The sequence below is a fragment of the Oryctolagus cuniculus genome, chromosome 7, assembly GCF_964237555.1.
Source record: "Oryctolagus cuniculus chromosome 7, mOryCun1.1, whole genome shotgun sequence".
Lineage (NCBI taxonomy): Eukaryota > Metazoa > Chordata > Mammalia > Lagomorpha > Leporidae > Oryctolagus > Oryctolagus cuniculus.
In genome coordinates, this window is record NC_091438.1 from 36,931,761 (window position 1) to 36,958,510 (window position 26,750).

The following is a 26,750-nucleotide window of genomic DNA, read 5'->3' on the forward strand; positions in this document are numbered from 1 at the left end:
AGCTGGCCTGGAAGAGGGGCGACCGGGACAGAATCCGGCGCCCCCACCAGGTCTAGAACCCGGTGTGCCGGCGCCGCAAGGTGGAGGATTAGCCTATTGAGCCACGGCGCCGGCTCTTTTCTGAGTAACTTCTATTACATATACTTTACCACATTCATTTTAATACCCATCAGGTCTTTTCTTAGTAATTCTGGATCCCGTTTTGAGAAACTTCCATCAGTATCACTAGTAGAGCAAACACTCAGTTCTTATCAGCCAGTACATTTGGAGCCTTATGAAACCCTGCTCGCAGCTGCCCCCTTGCTGCTGAAACGGAACTTAGAGGCTGCTCAGTGCAGAATGAGACTGATTCTGTCTGAGAAAACAAGGTAAGAACAGGGAACTCTATGAAAAGCCAGGCATCATTAGATGCTGTGGCTAATGTACTCCAAATCTCTCAGCATATTTTATTACTAATAAAAAATACATAAAACATTTGTTCTCTGTAGTCTTCAAGGGACCAAACTTCTCTGGTCCTGAAAGCCTGAACTCTTACTATTCATTTACACCTTAGGAAAATAATTAACTAGTTAGCTGAGAATTTCAGTGACAGCAAGTGACAGCAATGGTCAGAGAATGAACTATTTATTCTATTGTTGGCATATACTTAACCACCGTCCTCTAGCTTCTTAAAAAAAAAAAAGTTAAAAAGGCTTAGCGTATAAATCATTGGGGTTTTAAATTCATTCATGTGCTGCCATACAGCATTCTAACAGAGCTATTCACAGAGCAACTCCTATGAAGAATGTATTTTCCTATTATAGGGAAAGTAGATGGAATGTAAATAGCTATGCATTTTTCCTCCTTTAGTCCAACATTAGTAACATTCAAAAGTTCCAGTGTAAACATTTACTTTTGCGTAAGCTGGCTGATTACCTAAGACACTCTTCATTACCAAGAATGAAAGAAAGAAGACCAGAGAGTCTCAGAAACGCAGATCCAAACATCCCACAACTAATATGTTAATCAGCCCATGGTTCACCTGGCCAAACCATGTTCAGCCTTATGCTTTAGAAGTCTGTTTCTCAATAACCAAATAGGAATTGACTGTATAAACCCTAATAGGAAATTTTTGTTTTAAATTTTTACTTTTCCTTTGATTACAAATAAACAGGTTGGCCATAGGGATAACAAAGATTAAAAAGAAATTGAATCTTCTAGGAATAAACTGATGCTTGACATCAGTTCCATGTTCATCTTCATGATACTGAACAGCTCAAGTCAAGCATGTATTATAACACTCAAATGGTTCCACCCACACAACTTATTGCTTCCTATCTCTTCCATCTTTGTATCTTCTACAATATTCAGCCCAATATCTAGTACACAGCAGTCATTCAAAAGTACTCACTCTATTCTTTCAACATGAACTTACCCGTCGAAATGACACAACATAAAATGTGTCTCCCCTTCTGCGGATGGCTTCAAAAAAGTCTTGATAACTTCTTGGTGAAGCATAATACACTTGTAGCTCACTCCCAGAGTTCCCACTGAAGTAAGAAAAAGGTAAAGTATTAAAGTGAAAAATTTTGCAATCCATGCATGATTTTTTCATATTATATATATATATACACACACACACACACACACACACACATCTATATAATGAAATATATATAGATATATTTCTCATGGGCTTTTTAAAAGATCTCTCAAATGCATAGACCCCTTGTATGTTAAAGTGCCCTTGGCTTAAAGCCCCAGCCTGCAGTGCCAGCATCCCATGTGGCCGCCGGTTCCAGTCCCAGCTGCTCTAGTTCCAATCCAGCTCCCTGCTAATGTACCTGGGAAAACAGTGGAGGACGGCCTAAGTGCTTGGGCCCCTGCAACCATGTGGGAGACATGCAAGAAGCTCCTGGCTCCTGGCTTTGGATTGGCTCAGCTCTAGCCAATGGAAGACCTCTTTCTCTATGTCTCTACCTCTTTCTGTAACCCTTTCGAATAAATACAATAAAAATCTTAAAAAAAAAAAAGTGCCCTTGGCTATGAGGCTGTGTGAAGGTAAAACTGAGCTGAGGATTTAGAAATAGACTTGGTTTTGAATTCCTGCTGCACTCCTCAAGTGCATATTTTTTGGGGAAATTAAACTTTCTGAGCAATCTCAGTTTTCTCATCATGAAAATGAGGCAAACCATATAAACCTTCCAGGATTGTTATTGGCACTGAATATGTTTTATACATCATGTGACAAACATGAGTCCTGTTCTGAAGGAGTCACTCAACAATAGTTGGCCATTGACATTAAAAACACCATGGAGGGGCAGGTGCTGTGGCTAGTAGGCTAAGCCTCCACTTGCAGCACTGGCATTCCATATGGCCTATTCCGGGCTGCTCCTCTTCTGATCCAGCAGTAGAAGATGGCCCAAGTGTGTGGGCCCCTGCGCCTACATGGAAGACCCAGAAGAAGCTCCTGGCTCCTGACTTCAGAGTGGCTAGCTCTGGCCATTGCAGCCATTTGGGAAGTGAACCAATAGATGAAAGACCTTTCTCTGTTTCTCCTTCTAATTCTGTCTCAAAAAAAAAAAAAAAAAAAAAACCATGGAGGTGACTTGATAAAATTAAAACTATTTTTTTTTCTAAAGATTTATTTTATTTTTTTATTTTTTTTTATTTGAAAGACAAGAGTTACAGAGAGAGGTAGAGACAGAGAGAGAGAGGTCTTCTATCCGCTGGTTCATTCTCCACAATGTGAGAGAATGGTTCATTCGACCACAACGGCCGGAGCTGTGCCGACCCAAAGCCAGGAGCCAGGAGCTTCTTCCGGGTCTCCCACATGAGTGCAGGAGCCCAAGGACTTGGGCTATCTTCTACGGCTTTCCCAGGCCATAGCAGAGAGCTGGATCGGAAGAGGAGCAGCCGGGACTAGAACCAGCGCCCATATGGGATGCCAGCACTTCAGGCCAGGGCTTTAACCTGCTGTGCCACAGTGCCAGCCCCTAAAACTATATTTTCATGATCATTTAGTGTTGAGCACAATAAGCCAACATCAAGAAAGTTAAGAGGAGCCTACAATACTTTACTTTTCTCCAGAGAGAAAACTTTTATATATCAATAAAACATAAGAGGTGAACAAAAGTGATCCAAATAGAAATGAGTCATAAGATTTCCTTTGAAATACTTCCATTTGCTCACTAAACTATTTCTGATTATAATATTTTGGATAGTCAATTCTTGTTATTTGTGGTAGTTATGTTCTCAAAAGATTGCCAACACTGAATTAGTGAGTCCTGATCATTTTCCTACGGGAAATACAGGTTTGGTCTTTTGGTTACATTTTTCTTGACCAGTTAATATGTAGCCCTTTTAAAAGTGTGTTTCTCCCTTTCTCTCTCTCTCTCTCACTGTCCACTCTGCCTGTCAAAAAAAAAAAAAAAAAAAGTGTGTTTCTCCCAAAAGATACCTTTAATATATATTTAATTTATTCATTAACACTAAGCACACAAACAACACCACCTTAACTCATGCCTGAATGAAATTTAGCTAACCCACGTATTTTCTCCATGATGTATCTGTAGCCTTTAAGCATTTGGGATTGCTGGACAGCACTGCAGCAACATGCCTGGGTGCCATTTTAAACAGCAAAATTACCAACAAAAAGCACAAACGTGAACAAATGTGGTGACCTTGTCAATAACACAAAAAACAACAAAGCAGGAATATCCCCTTGTTCAGCATCACCCAGGAGCATCTGAATATGTTTGCAAATGACCACAAAAGTGCCATGAGAATTGATGTTGTGCTTATAAATAAATTTTAGCAAGTAAGTAGATTAGCAAATACAGAATCTATGAATAAGATATAGATCCATGATTAAGGATTGATCAATTCATTACCCCATTAAGCCCCAAGTTTTTAATTCTGCAAATATTTAAATGAAATTGATACAGGTATATTAAAATAGGTTAGAGATTGCAACCTGGAGCTTTTATATCCTTTTTTATCATTAAGAATGAAAATAAAGGTTGTCTTATAAATGGAACATAGGGATAATACAGGATCTTTTACATATATATAATGTTTCCTATAAATAAATTGGGCAAATATGATATACCCTTTCATACACTCCACAATATATTTTCATGATCTATTCAATCATTTTTGGTGGAAAGGAGCAAAACACTTTAAACAAAGGGTTACATTACATTTTTGACACTATGTTGTCAGCTTTATATTATATGGTTTGTTTCGACTTCATCATTTTTGGTTTGAAAATAATATGGCTTCTCATGTTAAATCTGATAGCATTTGGACGGTATTAAGTCTGGGAGTGTTACACTTTCTTCCTCATAGTTTCTCATTTGCATAATTTTAGGTATGCTAAGCAGATGTCTCTTTTGAAATTCAAAAAATTTGTAAGGTCTTTCTTGTCTTTATTCACAAATTGTGAATAATCCATGCATTTACAATACACATTTCAAGTATTTGAGTGACCAGAAGACAAAACCATTTTTCACCTCTAATAGGAGTGGAAAGTTTTAAAAGATTTCTTTCTTTGAAAGGCAGAGTAACAGAGAGATGAGGAGGTAGAAGCAGAGATAGAAACAGGTCTTCCATCCACTGTTTATTCCCCACATGGCCACAACAGCCAGGGCTAAGCCAGGAACCAGGCACTCCAGCCTCATCAGCCACATGGGCTATCTTCCACTGCCTTCCTAAGCTTATTAGCATTAGAACTTGGATAGGAAGCAGAGCAGCCAAGACTCCAACCAGCACTCTGATTTGGGAGGCCAAGGTTACTAGTGGCTGTTTAATTTACTGCACCATGATGCCAATAGTGTTTATCCACACCACCACTTTGCCAAGTGGTTCCACTGCATTGTAGTTTGTTCAACAATAACACGCTTGTTATCTAACCATTTTACAATAAGAATTTCATTATTTGTATTGAATTTGTAGTCATACAGCCCTCTTGCTTGTTTTTTCATCAGTTTCACAGGACACTTGTTTATTCTGTTTTCCTTCGTGGGGCCTGCAGCTCCAGAATCCAATTTCGAAGGTGTACCAACAAAGTCACAACAAGTGCATAGATTGCTGAGAAAAAGAGTGTAACTGTGGATTCTCTATCATTTCTAGCATTTGTAGAACTACCTCACTCCTAAGCACAGAGGTCACAAAATAACCACAAGGAGCAACATGTTAGAATCTGTCAGGCAGTAGTGCAGTACCCTACACATTCCTATGCAGTATATATTGTCCCAGTGTCTTATTTATACAACAGCCATTTCTGAACACTGGTTATTTGAAATACAGTACACTCCTTGAAATCAAATGACAACCTAGTTCTAGAAATACTTTCATGAATGCATTTTCTATAGTACATATCAGTTACATACATAATCTTTTTTTTTTAAGATTTTATTTATTTATTCGAGAGGTAGAGTTACAATAGTGACAGGGACAGAGAGAGAAGTCTTCCGTCTGTTAGTTCACTCCTCAAATGTCCACAACAGCCAAAGCTGCGCCGATCCAAAGCCAGGAGCCAGGTGATTCTTCCCGGTCTCCCATGTGGGTGCAGGGGCCCAAGGACTTGGGCCATCTTCTACTGCTTTCCCAGGCCACAGCAGAGAGCTGGATTGGAAGAGGAGCAGCTGGGACTAGAAACAGCGCTCATATGGGATGCCAGCACTGCAGGCGGAGGATTTACCTACTGCGCCACAGTGCCAGCCCCTACATACATAATCTTGTACTCAGTTGAACATTTAGCAAAGTAACTAGTCAGTAAAGTTTATGCCATTTTCACAATGAATTTAAAAATATTTTCAGATGTTCTAACCATTCCCCTATTACTTTCCTCAAAAGAATAGAACTCTAAAACATATTTATTTCAAAGTTACCATAAGCAATATATTTATTGCTCAATTTATATTTTTTACAGATAGCTTATGTATAGGACAACCAGACATAACGGGTTAAGAACATTTTAGAGGCGAATCCTGGCCCAGAAGTTAAGAAGCTGGTTAGGATTCCCTATTGGGGTGCCTCGGTGTGCTGCCTGCCTCTAGCTCCTGACTCCAGCTTCCTGTTAAAGCAGACCCTGGGAAGCAGTGGTAATGCTGCAAGTAATTGTATTCCTGCCACCAAGTGGGAGGGCTGGATTGAATTCCCAGCTCCTGGCTTCAACCTTGACCCAGCCCAGTCATTGTAGGCACTTGGGGAGCAAAACAGCAGATAAGAACTCACATGTACTTCTCTCTCAAATAAATAAACTTTTTAAAAAATTATAACTACTATACAACCACTATATCACTATAGTCATGCAGCAAAAAGTTGATAAATATATTTTTAAAATAAATCAATAGTAATTGAAATACTTTGGTTAACAGAAAATTATTAGTTCCAATATAAATATATTTGAATTATCCATTTCAATAGGATTAAAATAATCTTAGGTTTAAACATTCACAACTACTGATATGTTACTCATTGTCATTTAATAAAAATTATCAACTGATATGATCATGAATAAAGCAATTTAAACTTAGATTTTTCTTATATACATATTTTTTTCCTCAGTGCCAAAAACACTGGCACATAGTAGACTCTGAGTAAATGTTGTTAGTATTAACTAATGAACTGTAAATCTGTGTCAGAGCTACAGATAGAATTAGAGACTTAACTTTCACTTTGGTGGCACTGTTGTCACTCTTATCACAACATTACCATTTACCATTTTGGGGACACTTACATATGCCCACCACCATGCTAAGTGCTTCAAATATATTATCTAATTTAACCATTGTATCAGCTCTGTGCAGTCAAATTTTGTGGATGAGGAAACATGAATTATAGGATTAACTTTCTTGAGCCCACATAGCAAGTAGCAGAGTTGTGATTTGAACTCTGCCTCCTTCTAAAGCTATAATCTTACCTCTAAAACTATACTGCCTCCCACAATATCTTTCCTTTCAATTAGACACGTCTTGAAGACATTTAATGCTCTAGGTATAGAACTATCTTTGAAATTTTTCAAAATCTGTAATATATAGTAAAAAATGCATTTTAAGTTAAATAGGTAGGATCTGAATTGTGATTCTGCCTTTGTTCTATGACTCTGAAAATTACAAAAAAAAGAATGGCTTCATCAGTTTTTCCATATATAAAACACACTTCAGGTGCCAGCACTGGGCACAGCAGGTTAAGTAATCACCTTCAATGCTGGCATCTGATAAGGATGCTGGTTCGAGTCCCATCTGTTCAATTTCCAATCCAGCTCCCTACTAATACACCTGAGAAAGCAGCAGAAGATAGGCTAAGTGCTTGGGCCCTTGTACCCATGTAGGAGACCTGGATGAAGCTCCTGGCTCCTGGCTTCAGCCTGGCCCAGTCTTGGCCATTGTAGCCATCTGGGAAGCGAGCAGATGGAAGATTTCTTGCTTTCTCTCTCTCTCTCTCTCTCTCTCTCTCTCTGTTTTCAAATAAATAAATTTTAAAAAATCTTAAAAAAAATACACTTCTTGGGCTGGCACTGTGGTATAGCAGGTAAAGCCACCACCTACAGTGTTGGTATCCCATATGGGCGCTGGTTCGAGACCCAGCTGTTCCACTTCTGATCTAGCTCTCTGTTATGGCTTGGGAAAGCAGTAGAAGATGGCCCAAGTGCTTGGGCCCCTGCACCCATGTGGGAGACACAGAAGAAGCTCTTGGCTCCTGGCTTCAGATCGGCACAGCTCCGGCTGTTGAGGCCAATTGGTGAGTGAACCAGCTGATGAAGACCTTTCTCTCTCTCTCTCTCTCTCTCTCTCTCTCTGCTTCTCTTTCTCTCTCTGTGTAATTCTTTCAAATAAATAAGTAAATATTTTTTTAAAATACACTTCAACTTATGATATGCATTTAAAGATAAAATTCATGTAAAGCACTCAGCAAGACACCTGGATTAGAGTAGCTAAAAATAATATTCCCGGGGCTGGCACTGTGGCACAATGGGTTAATGCCCTGGCCTAACAGTGCTGGCATCCCATATGGGTGCCAGTTCTAGTCCCTGCTGCTCCTCTTCCAACCCAGCTCTCTGTTACAGCCTGGGATAGCAGTAGAATTTGGCCCAATTGCTTGGGCCCCTGCACCCACGTGGGAGACCTGGAAGAAGCTCCTGGCTCCTGGCTTCAGATCAGTGCAGCTCCTGCCGATGGGGTCATCTGGGGAGTGAACCAGCGGATGGAAGACCTCTCTCTCTGTCTCTGCCTCTCACTGTAACTCTCTCAAATAAATAAAATAAAATCTTAAAATAATAATAATAATAATATTCCCTTCCCCTAGCTTTATCAAATATTATACAAATCAAGGAAAACAGCTATGTAAGATTTTCTTAGCAAAATGTTCAATTAAAAGCATTCTGACTAAATCTATATTTAAGAGTCATAGGAGAGTTGACCTGAAATTATCTAACTTTACTCTGGCTGCTCAGAAATAGTATTGTTGTGTGGACTAATGTAAATACTCTATTTTAAATTCCACAATTTCTTACCTGATACTAGTGGTTTCTGTGTATTGGACAGCCATCAGCTGAGAATTGGAGCCCTGTTCCAGAGCACCCTGGAAGGGAAAAACAGATTTAATGCAATATAATGGCAGTGTATGAAGATCTTTCCAACTAACTCATTCCACACTTACTAAGCTTTCACTGAAGTATTCACACAGGTTTTTCATGAAAATTCTGACATATTAAGTTCAAGTAATTAAATAAATAGAATATATAGAAATTATCACTTTTTAGGTCACATTCTAGGCCAAGAGATGTATCTTATGGAGATTAACACATTTAGGGCATTTCACAAAAAGTTTAAAGAAACAGCCCAATATCTGAGTCTAAGCACCACAAGTTTTATGGCAAAGCCAAACAAGTTATTACTAAACATACAACAACTTATGTTTGTCTAAAATAATTACATTACCAAGGACAAGTTTCTAAGAATTATGAAAGGTCCATAATAAAACCAGATCCTAATCACTGAATTAAACACAAAGATCTTCATGCCTAAATATGAATAAGCCACGATAAAGCTCTCAATGATAACTCTTCTTGGGGGAAGCCTTCCAATGAATATGCTAAACATTGTTGAAAGAAACAAACCTGAAGAATACGGGTTTTCTGTTGATGATTTGTCATTCTTCTTGACTTGGTCCTTTCTACTTCATGTCTATGAACCCAGCCTCGAAGTTCATGATTTAACCTATAATATAGGCTAATTAGTTAAACATATTTCATGGAAATAAGTGTCTCACTTCTTAGTTTGAAGCGAATTAAATCATTCCTTCAAAGAGCATTCTAAGTGCCTGATGATTCAATACTGCTTTTTAAAATATATATATATTTTAGGGGCTGGTGCTGTGGCTTGGCAGGTAAAGCCGCCATCTGCAGTGCCAGCATCCCATATGGGTGCTGGTTCGAGTCCTGGATGCTACACTTCCTATCCAGTTCTCTACTATGGCCTGGGAAACCAGCAGAAGATGGTCCAAGTCCTTGGGCCCCTGCACCCACGTGGCAAACCCGGAAAAACTCCTGGCTCCTGGCTTTGGATTGGCGCAGCTCTGGCCTTTGTGGCCATTTGGGGGGTGAACCAGCAGATGGAAGACCTCTCTCTCTCTCTCTCTCTGTCTCTGCCTCTTTGTAACTCTGCCTTTCAAATAAGTCAACAGATCTTTAAATAAATATATATATATATATATATATATATATATATATATATTTGAAAGGCAGAGTTACAGAAAAGACAAGGAGAGAGAGAGAGATTTCCAGATTTCCATCCATTTGTTAATTCCTGAAATGTCTGTAATAGCTGGGGTAGGGCCAGGCCAAAGCCAGGAGCCAGAAAATTCCTCTGGGTCTCCCACATGGGTGCAGGGGCCCAGGGACTTGGGCCATCTTCCACTGCTTTCCCAGGCACATTAGCAGGGAGCTGGATTGGAAGTGGAGCAGCCAGGACTTGAACTGGTACCCATATGGGATGTTGGCACTGCAGGCTGTGGCTTAATCCACTGCGCCACAGCACTGGCCACTCAATATTGCTATTTTATTTGAAAATGCTAAGACACTTAATGTTAAGCTGATTTTAATGAGACTTTCATATTTTATTGGGTAGCCTCCTAAATCATGAATTTAAAATTCAAAGAAATCTACAGCTAAATATCTGCCAAACATAAATATTGAAAGCAAGGGTTTTTTTCCCCCACACACAAAAAACTTATTTCCTGTTTTTGCTCTTGGACTATGTATACATGAACATCTGAGACACTGGAGGGAACTTAAGAAGTCATAGCACTTGTAACAAAAAAAAAAAAAAAAAAAAAGAATGCATTAAAGCCTTTGAAACCATGCTCTTTAGAGAGAAAGAAAACAGTGAACTCAACTGCCCAGAGGAAAAAAACAATTCAAAATCTTCAGCAGTGGAAATTTAAAAATGGCTACTTCAAATATATCTTTCCTTTATTTTCCTTACACCTTAGAGACTGTGAAGATGTCAGACTGCGCTTATTTAACTCTAGTTGGTTATTACATGTCACAAAGAAACAGAAGCAGTGTTTGAGGCTCAAGGATGGGATTTAAAATCACGGCAAATTTTTAAGGGAAAACTGGATAAAGAAGGGTGCACAAATGGGGTACTAATGGGAACGTGTCTCCAGAATCACACATTCTCACATTCTCTTCTTAATTTGAAGAAAAAGGTACTTTCTGCTATGAAATGTCACCAACTGCAAGCCTCGCATCTACCCTGAATTTTTATGTTAATTTCATTTTGTAGCTTTCAAATAAGACACACTTAAGAATGCAACTAACACATAAATAGATTCATCAGCACCTCTATCAGGTTGGTCAGCAAACTGGACAATGATTGCTAAGTAAGTCAGAGATGATCTCAGTCACATGGTTAATCTCCACAATATTTTTCTAGGTTCCAAAACTAAATACGAGAACCCACTTAGCTATTTCTGCAGCAGTCTAGAGGCACTCACCTGAGCGACTCTGTTGTGTTGATCAGAGGCTGACAAGGAGGTGGGGGAATATAAAGGAGTGGTTCTTCAGAGAGCACCATCAGGGCTTTGTCATTCGAAACAGAATGATCATAACTGAAACATACAGGCAAACATTTGTTTCTTTGCATCTTAAATTCCCAAGAAGCTTGCAATATGGGAATCCTCACTATACTCACTTTTCATGGAAATAAAAATATACTAAATAGAACATACTCCAAGAGAGAATAAAGTAATAAACCATAACAAAGTAAAAACCATATCAACAATGTCATTTTCTGATTTTCTACAGAGATAGCATGGTAATTCATGTTTATACAGACACCATTTTTTGAGAAATCAATATGTATCAGAAACCAGAAATAAAAATGACAATACATGGTTTGTGTCTCCAGTGTGACTTTGCTCAAGGCATGCAGACACTATTCCTGGCAGAAAGCAGGTGATGGTAATGGGACAAACGGGGGGCAGACCAACTGTTTGACAGTAAAGCCAGTATTATGTGACCAGAAGTAAAGCTGTGTGGTCATTTATAATTCTGTGATAACAAAACTGGATAGTCTCCCCAAAACAGGTGTGTGTGTGGCAGGCAGGGGCAAAGGGAAAAGACAGGGGTAGGGTTAGACATAAAGTACTTGTCAGGAAAAAAATTTAAGTTAAAAAGCTGGTGGAATCTGAATCATTAATGAAACACAGGATGAAATTAATTAGTTACTCCATTGATGTAAAAAAAAAGTATACATTCCTAATCACACTGTTCTAGGTAATGTGAATGCGTATCCAGAGTGTGACGTAGGAAGGAAGTAAAATCTGAGTTGAGGATTAGAATTTGAGGAGCAGGCATTTCGCCTAGCAGCAAAGATTCCAGTTAAAATGCCTGTGTCCCACACGGGAGTACTTGGGATTGAATCTCATCTCTGGCCCTTGACTCCAGCTTCCCGCTAATGCAGACCTTGGGAATCAGCAGTGATAGCTCAGGGAACTATGTTCCTGGCACCTGTGGGAGACCTACTGTCACAACACATCTGGGGAGTGAACCAACATGTGGAAGCTTGCTCTGTTGCTTTCTGCCTGTCTCATAAATAAATTCACAGGAAGAAGCTGACGGGCACACTAAAAAAACTCAAAAACAAAGACCTATCACATGATCATTTAAAAAATCATGATTGCATACTTACTAAAAAAATACAAATGCTATATAGTCAGAAAAGTCTAACACTTCTTTATTTATTTGAAAGCCATACAGAGAGAGAGAGATTTACTGGTTCACTCCCCAGTGGCCCACAACAGCCGGGGATAGGCCAGGCTGAAGACCGGGAGCCTGGAAACCTACCCAGGTCTCCCACATGGGTGGCAAGGACTCAACTACTTGGGCCATCATTTGCTGCCTTCCCAGGCACATTAGCAGGAAGCTACATGGGAAGTGGAATAGTCAGGACTTAAATCAGCTCTCTGATTTGGGATGTGGATGTCCTAGGCAGCAGCTTAACCCACTGTGCCACAACACACACACCCAAAATTGCTTTTGAAAATGTTATTTCTGAGTTCTAATTTTCTTTCCATGTGACACACTCTCGTAATGATTTTTGCACATCTCTGCTAACTGGTTTTGTTCTATCAGCCACAAAGAAAAGAAAAAAATGTTAGGAGAAATACAGGATAGGGGGTGCATGGAGATAAATGAGAAAGGAAAGAGAAAAATCTAAGCCAACATGCAATCTGGAGACAATCAGACCCACACTAACTCAAAGATGGGCAGAGTTCTAGGCTGCTTGCAAGTCATTCTATATTGATAGAAAAAAATGACAGCAAATAAAGCACTAAAGTAAAGGACAGTGCCAGCAAGCTAGCGTTGTAAATTTCTGGAATAAAGAGTTGCTTTCTCATTTATCCAAGACAGTCCCAACTAATGTCTAATGTCCTGATGTGACTACTACTACCGTTAGCTGTCCTTCTTTTGGGCCCTGCACCCCATGGGAGACCAGGATAAGTACCTGGCTCCTGCCATCGGATCAGCGCGGTGCGCCGGCCGCAGCGCACCGGCCACAGCGCGCCGACCGCGGCGGCCATTGGAGGGTGAACCAGCGGCAAAATGAAGACCTTTCTCTCTGTCTCTCTCTCTCTCTCACTGTCCACTCTGCCTGTCAAAAAAAAAAAAAAAAAAGTGTTGCACTTTGGCTGATAGTATATAGTCATAGTATTTATATGCCACACATTTCCAAGATGGAAAAAATATGTAATCAATTATTACTTTGATAGGTAAAATAAGAATAATACACACAGACTGAGATTTCAAAATAACCTTACTGTAAGAATCCTAAAACTGGGAAAAGTTTTAAAGTACATTTATTCTTAGAATTGATCATAGAAGTAATTTATTAACGACCTCAGGATTTGCTCTACTAGTCAAAACTATATATGAGCAGTGTAGATATAAAGTTATACTAGCAAATTCTCTGTTCTGCTTTCATTAAAATGAAAACACCAACAGATACACGCCATCTAACCTGTAGCTGTTTTTCTGGATGATACCATCTGATGTGTCTTGTACTTCTTTAGCTGAAAATTCTAGAAGATGCCTCCTCTGGTTTGCAGGGTTCACACCAGGTTTCATTCTCTTGGAATCCTGTTCCAGAATGCTGAAAATAAAAATCATGAAGCAAGTTAAAAGATGTTGCACACATGCATGCTACATGTTACCCTGAAGCAAATCTTAATTCCTTTGTAGGACCATGCATAACAGCAAAAAGGCCAGGCAAAGAAGTAAAAACAGAGTATTGATATATTCAAATACCTAGTCTGGCATCATGTACATGTCTAAGATAATTCTGGAATACTTTCCAAGATGGCACTATAGGGAAAGGATGGACTGCTTCGGAGTAGGGGAAAATAGCAGCAAAAAAATAGAGGAGTGCATTCCCAGGGGAGAGCTGAAGAGAAATCTGCAGTAGAAATTCTACAAAAGGAAGAAGGAAGCTGTGGCTCGGCGTGAAAGTTGCAGATGCAACACATGACCCCCGCAGCCACGAGCTAGAGGACGCTCCACTTAGGAGAATGTGACACCAGACTGCAGCGGCCCCTGCCACTGGCGAAATAACTGGAGGGAAAGCCTGGCAGAGAACAACTGTCTTTTGAGTTTGACCTGGAGCCCAAGGGGGACAGGATACAGACTAACACAGTGGGGAAAAAAAGGGAAATTTCTCTCTCCTCTTTACCCCACAACGGCACCCAGCAACCAGCTGGGAGAGGGCACCATTGTGACTTCAGTAGTAGCTGTGTCAGCTCTTATGCATGTGCCCAACAACAGGGACAAACCTATGGCCAGCATCCTACTGAATGGAAAGAAGTGGGAAGCATTTCCACGAAGATCAAGAACCAGACAAGGATGCCTACTTTCACCATTGCTATTCAATATAGTCCTGGAAGTTTTAGCCAGAGCCACTAAGCAGGAAAAAGAAATGAAAGGGATACAAATTGGAAAGGAGGAAGTCAAACTATTCCAATTTGCAGATGACATGATTCTATATACAGGGGAACCAAAGACTCCACTAACCGACTATTGGAATTCATCAAAGTGTTTGCTAGAGTAGCAGGATATAAAATGAACACATAAAAGCCAGCATCCTTTGTATACGCAGATAATGCCATTGCTGAGAAGGAACTTCTAAGATCGATCCAATTCACAATAGCTACAGAAAAAAATTAAATGCCCTGGAATACATTTAACAAAGGAATTTAAAGATCTCTATGATGAAAATCACAAAACATTAAAGAAAGAAAGAGAAAAAGATACCCAATGGGGCCGGTGTTGTGGCACAGCAAGTTAATGCCATGGCACCCATATGGGATGCCAGTTCTAGTCCCAGCTGCTCCACTTCCAATCCAGCTCTCTGCTTCGGCCTGGGAAAGCAGCAGAATATGGCCATGTGCTTGGGCCCCTGCACCCACATGGGAGACCCGGAAGAAGCTCTGGGCTCTGGTTCGGATTGGTGCAGTACCAGCGTTGCAGCCAATTGGGGAATGAACCATTGGATGGAAGACCTCTCTCTCTCTCTCTCTGTCTCTCCTCTCTCTGTGTAACTCTTTCAAATAAATAAATAAATCTTTTTTTAAAAAAAGAAAAAGTTACCTAAAAATGGGAAAAAAATTTCTATCTTCATGGATTGCAAGAATTATATTATTAAAACATCCATAATACAGAAAGCAATTTACAGATTCAATGTGATCCCTATCAAAATATCAATGATATTCTTCTCTGATCTAGAAAAAACTTGCTAAAATTCACATGGAAACACAAGAGACCCCAAATAGCTAAAACAATTTATACAACAAAAACAAGGCTAGAGGCATCATAATACTAGATTTCAAGACATACTACAGGGCACTTAACAATTAAAATGGTGGGGCCGGCACTGTGGTGTAGCAGGTAAAGCTGCTGCCTGCAGTGCCGGCATCCCATATGGGTGCTGGTTCAAGTCCCAGCCGCTCCACTTCCAATCCAGCTATCTGCCATTGCCTGGGAAAGCAGTAAAAGATGGCCCAAGTCCTTCGGTCCTTGCATCCACATGGGAAGACCCAGAGGAAGCTCCTGGCTCCTAGCTTCAGATCAGCACAGCACTGTCTGTTGCAGCCAATTGGGGAGTGAACCAGTTAATGGAAGACCTCTTTCTCTCCCTCTCTCCCTCTCTTTCTCTCTCTGTGTAACTCTTTCAAATAAATAAATAAATCTTTTAAAAAAATCAAAACAGCCTGGTACTGGCCAAAAAAAAAAAAAAATAGACATGTAGAATAACTGAGCTGAATAGAAACTTTAGAAATCAATCCATGCATCTGCAACCAATTAATCTTTGACAAAGGAACTAAAATCAATCTCTGGAGAAAGGATAGTCTCTTCAACAAATGGTGCTAGGAAAATTGGATCTCCACATGCAGAAGTATGAAACAAGAATCCTAACTTTACACCTTATATAAAAATCAACTCAAAATGGATCAAGAATCTATATCTATGACCTGATAGCACCAAATTACTAGAGGAGAACATTGAGGAAACTCTGCAAGGCATTGGCATAGGCAAAGACTGCTTGAAAAAGACCCCAGAAGCATAGGCAAAGTCAAAATAGACAAATGGGATTATATCAAACTGAGAAGCTTCTGCACTGGAAAGGAAACACTTAGCAAAATGAAGAGGCAACTGATAGAGTGGGAGAAAATATTTGCAAACTATGAAACTGATAAAGGACTGATATCAGAATCTACAGAGAGCTCAAGAAACTCAATAATAACAAAACAGACAATCCAGTTATGAAATAGGCAAAGGACTTGAACAGGTATTTTTCAAAAGAGAAAATTCAAATGTCCAATACATGAAAAACAATTCTCTTAAGTTAAATTACAGTCAAGTTGCCTATCCAATATAACTAAAAAAAAAAAAAGCTACACTCATTCTTGAAATCTATGAAATGATCTATAGAATCTAATTGTAATCATCTGAATGACTGCAGATTTATATTTACCTTATCTGTATTAATATCTGAAAAATGTGTAAGAATAATATTTTACTGCCAGAATTTATGACTGTCTTAGTTCCATTGTGACACTACAAATAAGAAAGGAATTTCACAGTCATTTTAATGGCCAAATGTACAAAAGGATATGAGAAAATTATTGTTGATATGAACTTTAAGAGTCTTGGCATGAGTGTTTTTGAGATATCCAAGTTTCCTTTCTGTTAGTTTTGAAGAAATTAAATTCCAAGAATGTAACAATATGATTCAGTCACAATAAGAGTAATGTGCATTCTGTGACTGTTTTGAGTTCATAATAAAGCAATCTAGTCAAACTTAAATAAATACTAAGAAAATAAGAAGTCCCTAAGATCTATGTCTCCATGATCAGAAACATGCTATTCCACAACAGTCACAATAGTTTTAAGCCACATGATAATCATTACACCAATAAACCTTGCTTATGTTATGCCTGAAAAGCATGGATTAATAAAACACAAATGATTTCAATTTCTGCAAAAGTCTAGAAGAAGTATTTTAAGAACTGTTACTTTTTCACTTATGAAATCCTAAAAACCAGCAACTGTTTTAGATTATTTAGGATGCCACATAATCCTTAAGATAGGATTTTAGATACCCAATCTCATACCAAGTAGTTGAACAAAAAATGACACATCTGCAAATCTCTTTTGCTCCCTTGCAAACCTAATTTCTTATGGTACACGTAGGTCAATTTTAAATTCAAGCCATCTCATCAGGTAACAACTGTGGTGTTTCTCAGCCACAAAAGCGACCATATGCTGCCACTGCCCTGTGACTCTGGGAACCACACATGAAAACCTAAAGTCTATACACTGCAAGGAACATGCAGACCACCAGTATTTTTTTTAAGATTTATTTATTTGAAAGGCATAGTTAGAAAGAGAAGGAGAGACAAAGGCAGAGAGAGAAAGAGAAAGAGAGAGAGAGAGAATCTTCAACCTACTGATTCACTACCCAAAGGACCACAACAACCAGCACTGAGCAAGGCTGAACTCAGCAACCAGGAGCTTCTTCCAATTCTCCCATGTGGGTACAGAAGCCCAAGGACATGGGCTATCATCCACGGCTTTCCCAGGCACATTAGCAGGGAGCCGGATTGGAAGTGGAACAACCAGGACTCTGTCGCCCATATGGGATGCCAGCACAGCAAGCCTTGGCTTAACCACTGTGCTGGCCCCAATATCTTCATTTTTTAATGTGGAATCCCAGAAACAGCACAAAATTGGGAGACAAGAGAACTGGATTCAAGATGTGCTTTGAGATGCCCCACCAGATAGCCCCTTCCAATTCCTCATATGTAAAATGAAAAAAAAAAAAAAACACAAATATTTCACAATATTTCTCTCAGAAACATATGAGACGATAGATGGGAAATAGGTTTCATAAAAGCCAAAGATGACCCAGAGCAATTAATAACACAGCTTGTCTTTCTGTCTGCCAGATTCAAAGTATTCACAGCACAACAACTAGAGTGACCCTTTAAAAATCTGGGTTTGTGGCCGGCAACGTGGCATAAAAGGTTAAGTCTCCATCTGCAGTGCCAGCATCCAATATGGATGCCAGTTCAAGTCCTGGCTGCTCCACTTCTGATCCAGCTCTCTGCTGATGCACCCGGGATGATGGCCCAAGTTCTTGGGCCCCTGCAACTATGTGGGAGACCCAAAAGAAGCTCCTGGCTCCTGGCTTCAGCCTGGTCCAGCCCTGGCCATTGGGACCATTTGGGGAGTGAACCAGCAGATGGAAGATCTCTATCTCTGCCTTTCGAATAAATAAATTAATATTTTTTTAAAAATTGAGTCAAATTACATTACTCCTCTACTCAAACCTTCAGATGGTTCTCCATTTCTATCATGGTAAGTAACAAAGCCTTACTTCATTCAGTCCCTCCCTCTATCTTGTCCCTTTGGAATCATTTTCGACTACTCTTCCCCTTACTTACTTTAGCCCCAGCCATACAGACTCCTTGCTTTTCCTTGAACACGCAAGGCACACTTCCACCTGAAGACCGTTGACATGGCTGCTCCCTCTGCCAAGAATTCTCTGCCAACCCTCTCATCGCCTTTCAGCATTGGCTCAAACATCTGCTTCACAATAATCACTGTTTGAACTACAGCCCCAACCTCCGTCTGCACATTTGTAAAATCATTCACCCTCCTATAGTTTATCCCTTTGTTTAAAGAATTTGCGACTATCATTTTATGCATTGTCTATTGTCTCTTCTCATTAGGACGTAATCTAAGGGGTACAGAAGTCTCTCTTTTGTTCTAACATAGTGCCTTGTTAATAAGAGTCAGTCTTTAAAGAAAATAAATGAATGAACTTTCTGTACCATTATGCCTCTTGTCAAGAGAAAAAGGTATATATTTATTTTAGGGAAATTATGTTATAACTCAAAAGTGGCAGGTCATGAGCTCACTATTACACCATTCCCAGAACCAGGAACAGGATATTATGTTAATTTTCATTGCAAATGAGACTGAAGTAGGAAAAGACAAGGAGTTCTCAAGGGAGCTCTCCACATTTTATAAAAGTTTTCTTCTGTTTGTTGAATGGTTCACAGATGATTTTCACAGTAGTAATGAGCATTAGTTTACTAGGCACAAAAATGAAGGAAAAAGAACTAGATCTTCAAGCAAAGATAAAAAACAAAAAAACCCTCCAAATAGAAATTCTTAGAGCCAAGAGTTACCGTACCCTGGGAAGAAACATGCACTCCACGGTGAATATTTTCCAAAATGAGCAAGAAAACAATCTGAGAAGCTTTCACTCATTCAAGAAACAATTAGAATGCAAGCACTAGTCCAACAGGTAATGCCAGTACTTAGAACCCAGGCACTATTCACTGAGGAAGCCCAAGCAGCTTGGAGAGGCCCAAATGAAGAAATACCCAGGACCCTGGCCTGTAGCCTTCATTCAGTTCCCTGCTGAAAGCCAGCACCAACCTGCTAGCCATGTGAGTGATATCTTATGAAAGTGAGTCTTCCAAGCCAAGCCACCCCTGCCTAACACTCCAGAGAAGCGAAAAAGAGGATTTTTAGCAATGTAATGATCGTTGTTGATTGAAGCCTTCAGGTTTCAGAGTGGTATGCTGTACAGCATCAGCAAGTGAACACTACAGTTGGTAGATTTCAGATGCCAGAGAGTCAAGGTTTAATATAAGAAGTTTGTGCGCAAAAAACACTTTGGATATCTCTCACCTGAGAAAGGCACCCTCTGATCATTCCAGCTGTCAAAAACCATGGCTGTAGATCTGAGCATACTCTCTCTTTCCTTCACACTCAGATCAGTCCGGCCAATTCATCAAACAAGTACTTTACCCTTTCGTAGCCCATCCCTAACTCTAGAAGCATGTTACTGCATACAGTCCTAACTCCTCTACCTGCACATGCCAACTTCTTTTTCTCTGCCTGAGTGGCTGTTGCTCTATCAGAGATGAAGTCAAAGCTCCAGAGGAGCTCTGTTACCTATTAGCTGTGTCTTCAGTTTACTCACCTGTAAAAAGGGAATAAAGAATATTTACTTTATGGTGCTAGGAGGAATAAACGAATTCATTCATACAGTCTCTTAGTCTGGAACTTGTTTGACAGTGGAAAGAAGTAGCCATCAAAGAAGGATGTACTTTTCTCTGAAGGGAGGAGAGAACTTCCACTTTGCTTATGGCCTTGTTTAAATACTGACGGAGATTGTGGACTCAATAGGCTTCCATAGCCTTGGGAGCTCATGTCAAGAGCCCCGGGTGATCACTGACGTCATACATAAGAGTGTTAATTGTTAAATTAACAACAGGAGTCACTGTGCACTTACTTCCCATGCAGGACTTCTGTCCTCAATGAGTTGTATTATGAGAATTAACTGTAAAACTTGTTCTCTGTGTGTGTGTATGTGTGTGCAAATTGTTGAAATCTTTACTTAGTATAGAGTTGGTCTTCTGTGTATAAAGTTAATTGAAAATAAATCTTAATGGAGAATTGGACTGGGAATGGGAGAGGGAGGAGGAGGAGGGTTGGGAGTGGAATGGAAATGTATGGTGGGAAGAATCACTATATTCTTAAAGTTGTACTTATGAAATTTGTACTCATTAAATAAAAGGTTTCTTTGGGAAAAAAAGATTAAGCCAAATAAAATTTTCTTTTCTAAAAAAAAGTTTGATGATGGGGCCGGCGCTGTGGTGCAGCAGCTTAACACCCTGGCCTGAAGCGCCAGCATCCCATTCGAGACCCGGCTGCTCCACTTCCTATCCAGCTCTCTGCTATGGCCTGGAAAAGCAGTGGAGGATGGTCTAAGTCCTTGGGTCCCTGCACCCTCATGGGAGACCTGGAAGAAGCTCCTGGCTCCTGGCTTCGGATTGGCGCAGCTCTGGCTATTGCAGCCAATTGGGGAGTGAACCATCGGATGGAAGACCTCTCTCTCTCTGCCTCTCCTCTCTCTGTGTAACTCTTTCAAATAAATAATTTAAAAAAAAAAAATGTTTGCTGAATAATGGTTAATACAGTGAACAGAGAAAATGTAGGTAGCTTTACCAGCAAAGCACAGATGGTATCAACATATAGCCAATTGGGTTATTCTAGAACTAATTATCTTCTTCCAACTGCCTAATTTCCATTTATGTCTCATTTTCTAAGCCAAAGGAAAAATGAAAACGAATAATGCTGCTTTACTGAGAATTCTGGTTAAAGGACCAAAAAAGAAAGCTAAGGGAGATACATAGATTATCTGTGCATTCCCTAATTCTAACTCCTCAGAGGTCACAGATCGTGTTACATTGGCTGTGAACATAGTTATTAATGCTGATTCATGTTCAAATCACACAGGTCCCAAAAAGTCTACACATACAGCACACACCCACAGCTTATACTGACATTCTCAATTAAGAACAATCTGTAGAATAATCCTTAAAATAAGTTTTTAAGTATTTAGTGAAATGACAAAGCAATTCAAATCTGGAGGGAAAGGGGACATTACCGACAAACTGCTTCAAAGCCTAAGCAATATATGATAATTACTTATGCACTTTCATATACTCAGAAGTTTCAAAGTTATCTTACTCTACCTTAATATTAGGCCAGACTTTCACTTTCTTTTTTTATAGAAAGCTTTTATTTACTAAATATAAAATTCATAAGTACAAATTTTGATTTATAGCAGTCCTTCCCCCCATACCCGCCCTCACACCCCCAAACCATCCCACCTCCTACTCCCTCTCCCATCCTATTCTTCAGTAAGATTCATTTTTAATTATCTTTATATACAGAAGATCAACTCTATGTAAGTAAAGATTTCAACAGTTTGCACCCACACACGCACAAAGTATAAAGTACTGTCTGAAGACTAGTTTTACTGTTAATTCTCATAGCACAACACATTAACGACAGAGGTCCTACATGGGGAACAAGTGCACAGTGATTCCTATTGTTGATTTAACAATTGACCAGACCTTCACTTTCTACAAAGTTAAGCTGTCTACTCCTTTCTTAGGTATGTTTTGCGGAGCTCACATTTCCACTTGAATATACTAAGTACTGAAAATGGTGATTGAGAAAAGCTATTACAGACAAATCACCTACTGGGCCTTGTTTTATATTAACTAAAACATGTGGTCTGAAGAAAACATCCAAGCACTCAAAGAAAACTCTTGACAGTAGTGTTCTCATCTGACCTAGTTTCTCAGTGACCCCCTCTCACAGGGCTGAAAGCAGCAGAAGTTACTACAATATCTCCCTTCATCTTTGAAAGCAACATACAGTGATCCACTCAAGGTAAAGAAGGAAGTCAGGAAGGGAGGTGGGTTTCTGATTTCAACTGAAGTCTGGGGGAAAAGGCAGCCAAGTGATACATGATAAAACCACCGGACAACTCCTTATAAACCTCTCTTACATACAATTCACTTGAAAGCCAAAACTAAAGAGCATCAGTGGCATTTTTCACGCCTGCAAAACACAGTTCTGCACTTGAGTCTCTAAGCCATTTTTTTTAACAAATGAAAACTGAAGCTACAAGAAAAGTGAAACAACTGTTTTGCACAGACAATTTTTTTTTTTTTTACAAACATGGATAAATTAGATTATCTGGGGAAAGGACTGTCCTTGGCTCTGCTACCCTTTTGCAATCCCAGATTCAATAACACCTGGTACTTAGATGTATTCCATTTCTTCAGTTTATTGTCACTTTGATAAATGTGGAAAATACTTTTAGCCAAGAACTGGAATTAGATTTCATTTAAAAATCGGGCTGAACAAAATCATGTACACTTGGTGATTTGAGTTCTGACATTTAAGTTATACAATAACTTTTAACCTACAGCCAAAAGTGATATCATACAGCAAAATGTGCTCAACAATGAATAGAAAAAAAAAATTGGAACCAGATTGGGGACAAGCTCATCTCAGGATAAGAAGCTAGAATTCTTCCTGTAAAAATAATGAAAAGCTCACAAACTTAGAGAATGCTGGAATAGAGACATTTTATTTCTAACCAGTTCCAGACAACTCAACTTCAATGCCATATGCCCTGTGGTCACCTTTTCCTTAAAGCATGGTCTCATAAGAAAACCACAGAGTAGCTGTCCCTTTAGTAGTATGAATTACTCTTTCTCATTCTAGTTTGATGTCTCAAACTAAAAAAAAAAAAAAAAAAAAAGATTCTAGATCCAGTGAAAGCATAGCCCCCAACCCAGAACAAAGAAAAACAACTGTCAATTCAAACTGTCAATTTCAAACAGTTGTTAATCCTCTTAAGACCAAACATATTTAAAACCTCACTGGGATGCTGATTTATTATGCGCAGAAAAGGAGGATGACTATGGTGACCTATAAACTAGAAAGAGGAAAAGACTGCAAAGCAATCAATTGACTACAGTCTCTGGCAGGAAAAGTTCCTGTCATAGGGTTGTGCTGTGGCTCTTACTCTGTTCAAAACAGACATCCACAAATTCCTTCAAGTATCTAACACAAACCCAAAAATGCAAGGCGTCTTTCTAGAGATTTAAGAAAACTTTTCTAATATACATAATCATCTAATTTAATAAATAGGTGCTTTTAGTGCTACAATTTCCACAGGAACTAATGTATAGAAAGAGAGAAATATAAAACCACATACTATCATTTTCAACCCTGGACATATTTCAAAATCACCTGGTTAAAATGCTTTATTTAAAAAACAAATGCCACAGACTCATCCTACCAGATTCCATAGGTCTTACGTAGGACTCAGTTAGCAATCTTCTTCAGATTCCATAGTGATTATGATATACAGTTAAGGCTGAACATCACTCATTGAGAGAACTACTAATTTGGTTAAGTTGAGAGAGTTAGCAAAAAAAAAAAATCACCCAAAACTGTAGAGAGGCAAAGAAAATTTGCAAAACATCATACTTTTCTGATAAAAAACTGCAGCCCATACCTTGACGCATTAGCCAACAAAGTTCAGAACACAACAAAGCGCAAATAATGGACTGCAAGCAATGTTTAAGAATGTTTCTCCAACTAGTTCTTAATCACTCAGTTCTGAAAAGGATGTATTTTAGCACAACTTGTTGCTTCTTAAACTTTGTTGTTAACAGAACCTGCTGGAAATTCTTTTCTTTCTATCAAAATTAATCTATTTTCCTATACTCTTCCCTAATTTTCCCCTCTTTTGTTAAATTAATTCAGTTTTCCTTCATCAGGAAATATTTTTACAAGTGTCTAAAATGAACACTGCTCATTTCTCCTCCTCCATCAGCTATGGTTTGAATAGGATATGGCTACCAAACTCACATACATGGTTAAGCACAAATGTCGTGGATTGACAGAACCAACCTTCCTGAGAGGAAGTTCTTGCAAGCAGTTATAAAAGCCTGAGTCAGATCCAGTTGCTCTTTCAGCTTCCTGGCTCTCCATGCCCCATTCCCTCACACATTTGCCTCCATGCCATTCCTCAGCCTCACCAGACTGCAGAACCACTGGGGCCAGTCCCGTCTTGGGCTGTGAACCTCCAAGACTGTGAGCCAAAACAAACCTCTTTTCTTCTTAAGTAGCTTCTCTCAGGGACTGGCTATAGTAACAGAAAGCTGACTAATACACCATCCGCTTTTCTTTGTGTTAGCATCACAGTAATATCTCCACAAGTCTGAGATTCACACCAAAGATTGATAGGTAGGGGGAGTTAAACTTGCCTGATGCTAAAATGGTCTTGAGGTTTAAACTGAAAGCAAAAACAAAAACAAATGTATATATCAAACAGCAAACATCAACATAGAGCAGTGATGAAAACCATGAACAATATCAAGTCTGATGATATTTGAACACTTCTTTAAGTGTTCTAAGATTCTAAAAATTAAGTCACTTCCCTGCTAAAAAACATCTCTATCTCAACTTCATAAACATTAAATCTGTTAACCATTCGTACCATGCCCTTTCCAACTTCAACATGTATTTGAAGGATTAGAAGAAACTATGTTTGTAATGTAGAAACTAGTAGTAATGAGATAAAGAGAATAGCTATGAAAGCTAAGGTATCTTACAAAATGCATAGCCAGAAAAAGAAAATCTAATCAATTATCTAAGACCCCACGATATGAAAAGATTTCTTTTGTCTTTTCAATTTTTTCTTTTTAGGCAACAAAAAAGGCTGTGGGTCAGGAAATAAAGTTTGTCAACTCTTTATTTATCTTGGTTAATACCCTATGTCACTTCCTTTAGAATGTTCTCTCTCATTATTCTTCATATAGTTTTAATTTTACTCTCCTCTGTGAAGCACTTCCTTACAATAACTGTCTCCATCTATCTTCCCCTACTGAGTACAACTCTCACAGCATACACTCAATTATTTAGTACTTACATAAGACTATCTCACTTTAGCTATTGCTTCATGCCTTCTGCCTGTTGTAGGGAACAAAATGCCCCATATGAATATGACCTGGCCACAGCCTACATTTTCAAGGCTAACACTTACATTGCCTACCATTCATTCTAGGCTTATTCACATTCAAGCATTCATTCCTTCAGCAGTCATCCAACCAGCATCCATCAAGTATTTGTAAATATCTACAAAGAGTCAAACACATTCTAAAAGCCAGTGAGTTCTAGCCGTCCCTAACTGGCTCCTATGGCAGATAAAAGCCATTCCCTTTCATTCCTGAATATATTTACTCAGATTATTCCCTCTACTCATAGGTCTGGTGCTGTGGTGCAGTGGGTAAAGCCATATGTAGTGCCAGCATCCCATATGGGTGCCAGTTAGAGTCCCTTCTGCTCCACTTCTGATCAGTTCCCTGCTAATGTACCCAGGAGAGCAGTGGAAGATGGCCTATGTGCTTGGGCCCCAGCCCAGCCCTAGCAGTTGCAGCCATTTGGAGAGTGAACCAGTGGGTGGAAGACCTCTCTCTATGTCTGTTCCTCTCCCTGTCTTTAGCTCTTTATTATTTTTACTATTTTAATAATAATTTAAATTAATTTATTACTTATTTAACATATTACTTATATTAACATGGCTATCAAACCCTCAACACACAGGCCTTTTGAGGGATACCCAAACTGTTATCAAAACCATTAAGCCCCAGGTTGTATGATCTAGTTCCAGCTTTGAGTTCCTTCTGTGTATGTACAATCATGTCCTAAACAGCTCTCCTAAGAAAACAGAGACTATAACAATATGATTAGACCCATTATTAAAGTATAAAATGATGGCACTCAGGGCCAATGTTGCGGCTCAATTGTTAAGCTGCTCCCTGGGACACCGGCATCCCATTTCAGAGTACCAGTTTGAGTCCAAGCTGTTCTGTTCCTGATCCAGCCTTCTGAAAATGTGTCTGGGAAGGCATTGGAATATGGTCTAAGTACTTAGCCACCTGCTACCATGTGGTAGATGGGGTTGGAGTTTCTGTTTCCTGGGTTCAGCTTGGCCCAGACTTGATTGTTGTGGCTATTTGGGGAACGAACTAGTGATGGGAGATCAATCCCTTTTTTTTTCTCCCTCTCTCTCTCTGCTGCTCTGCCTTTTAAATAAATAAATAAATAACTCTTAAAGGAGGTGAGGGACCTTTCAGCAAAAAAATGGAGAAGCATAACAAGAGGTTTTAGAGTTTGAGGCATTAGGGGGACGCTGGGTAAATAGGGCAGTCTGATATCACATTGTAGAATTGAACTTTTGTGCCTTATCAGCATGAACCCAAATTTAAAAATAAATAATGCACACACTTGCCATACATAATTAAACCTTAAG

The 26,750-nt window shown here is 39.2% G+C and overlaps 1 protein-coding gene across 1 annotated transcript in view; it reads right to left on the bottom strand.

The window, feature by feature from the left end:
- ATF6 (activating transcription factor 6) overlaps positions 1 to 26,750 on the bottom strand; it is a 218,895-nt gene that overhangs the window by 121,127 nt on the left and 71,018 nt on the right. The window contains exons 10-14 of the mRNA XM_008265536.4: positions 13,512 to 13,643; positions 10,987 to 11,100; positions 9,107 to 9,206; positions 8,501 to 8,568; positions 1,415 to 1,529 (exon numbers count right to left, since the gene is read on the bottom strand). Of these exons, the coding sequence (XP_008263758.4) occupies positions 1,415 to 1,529; positions 8,501 to 8,568; positions 9,107 to 9,206; positions 10,987 to 11,100; positions 13,512 to 13,643 (529 nt within the window). The remainder of the gene's footprint in view (positions 1 to 1,414; positions 1,530 to 8,500; positions 8,569 to 9,106; positions 9,207 to 10,986; positions 11,101 to 13,511; positions 13,644 to 26,750) is intronic.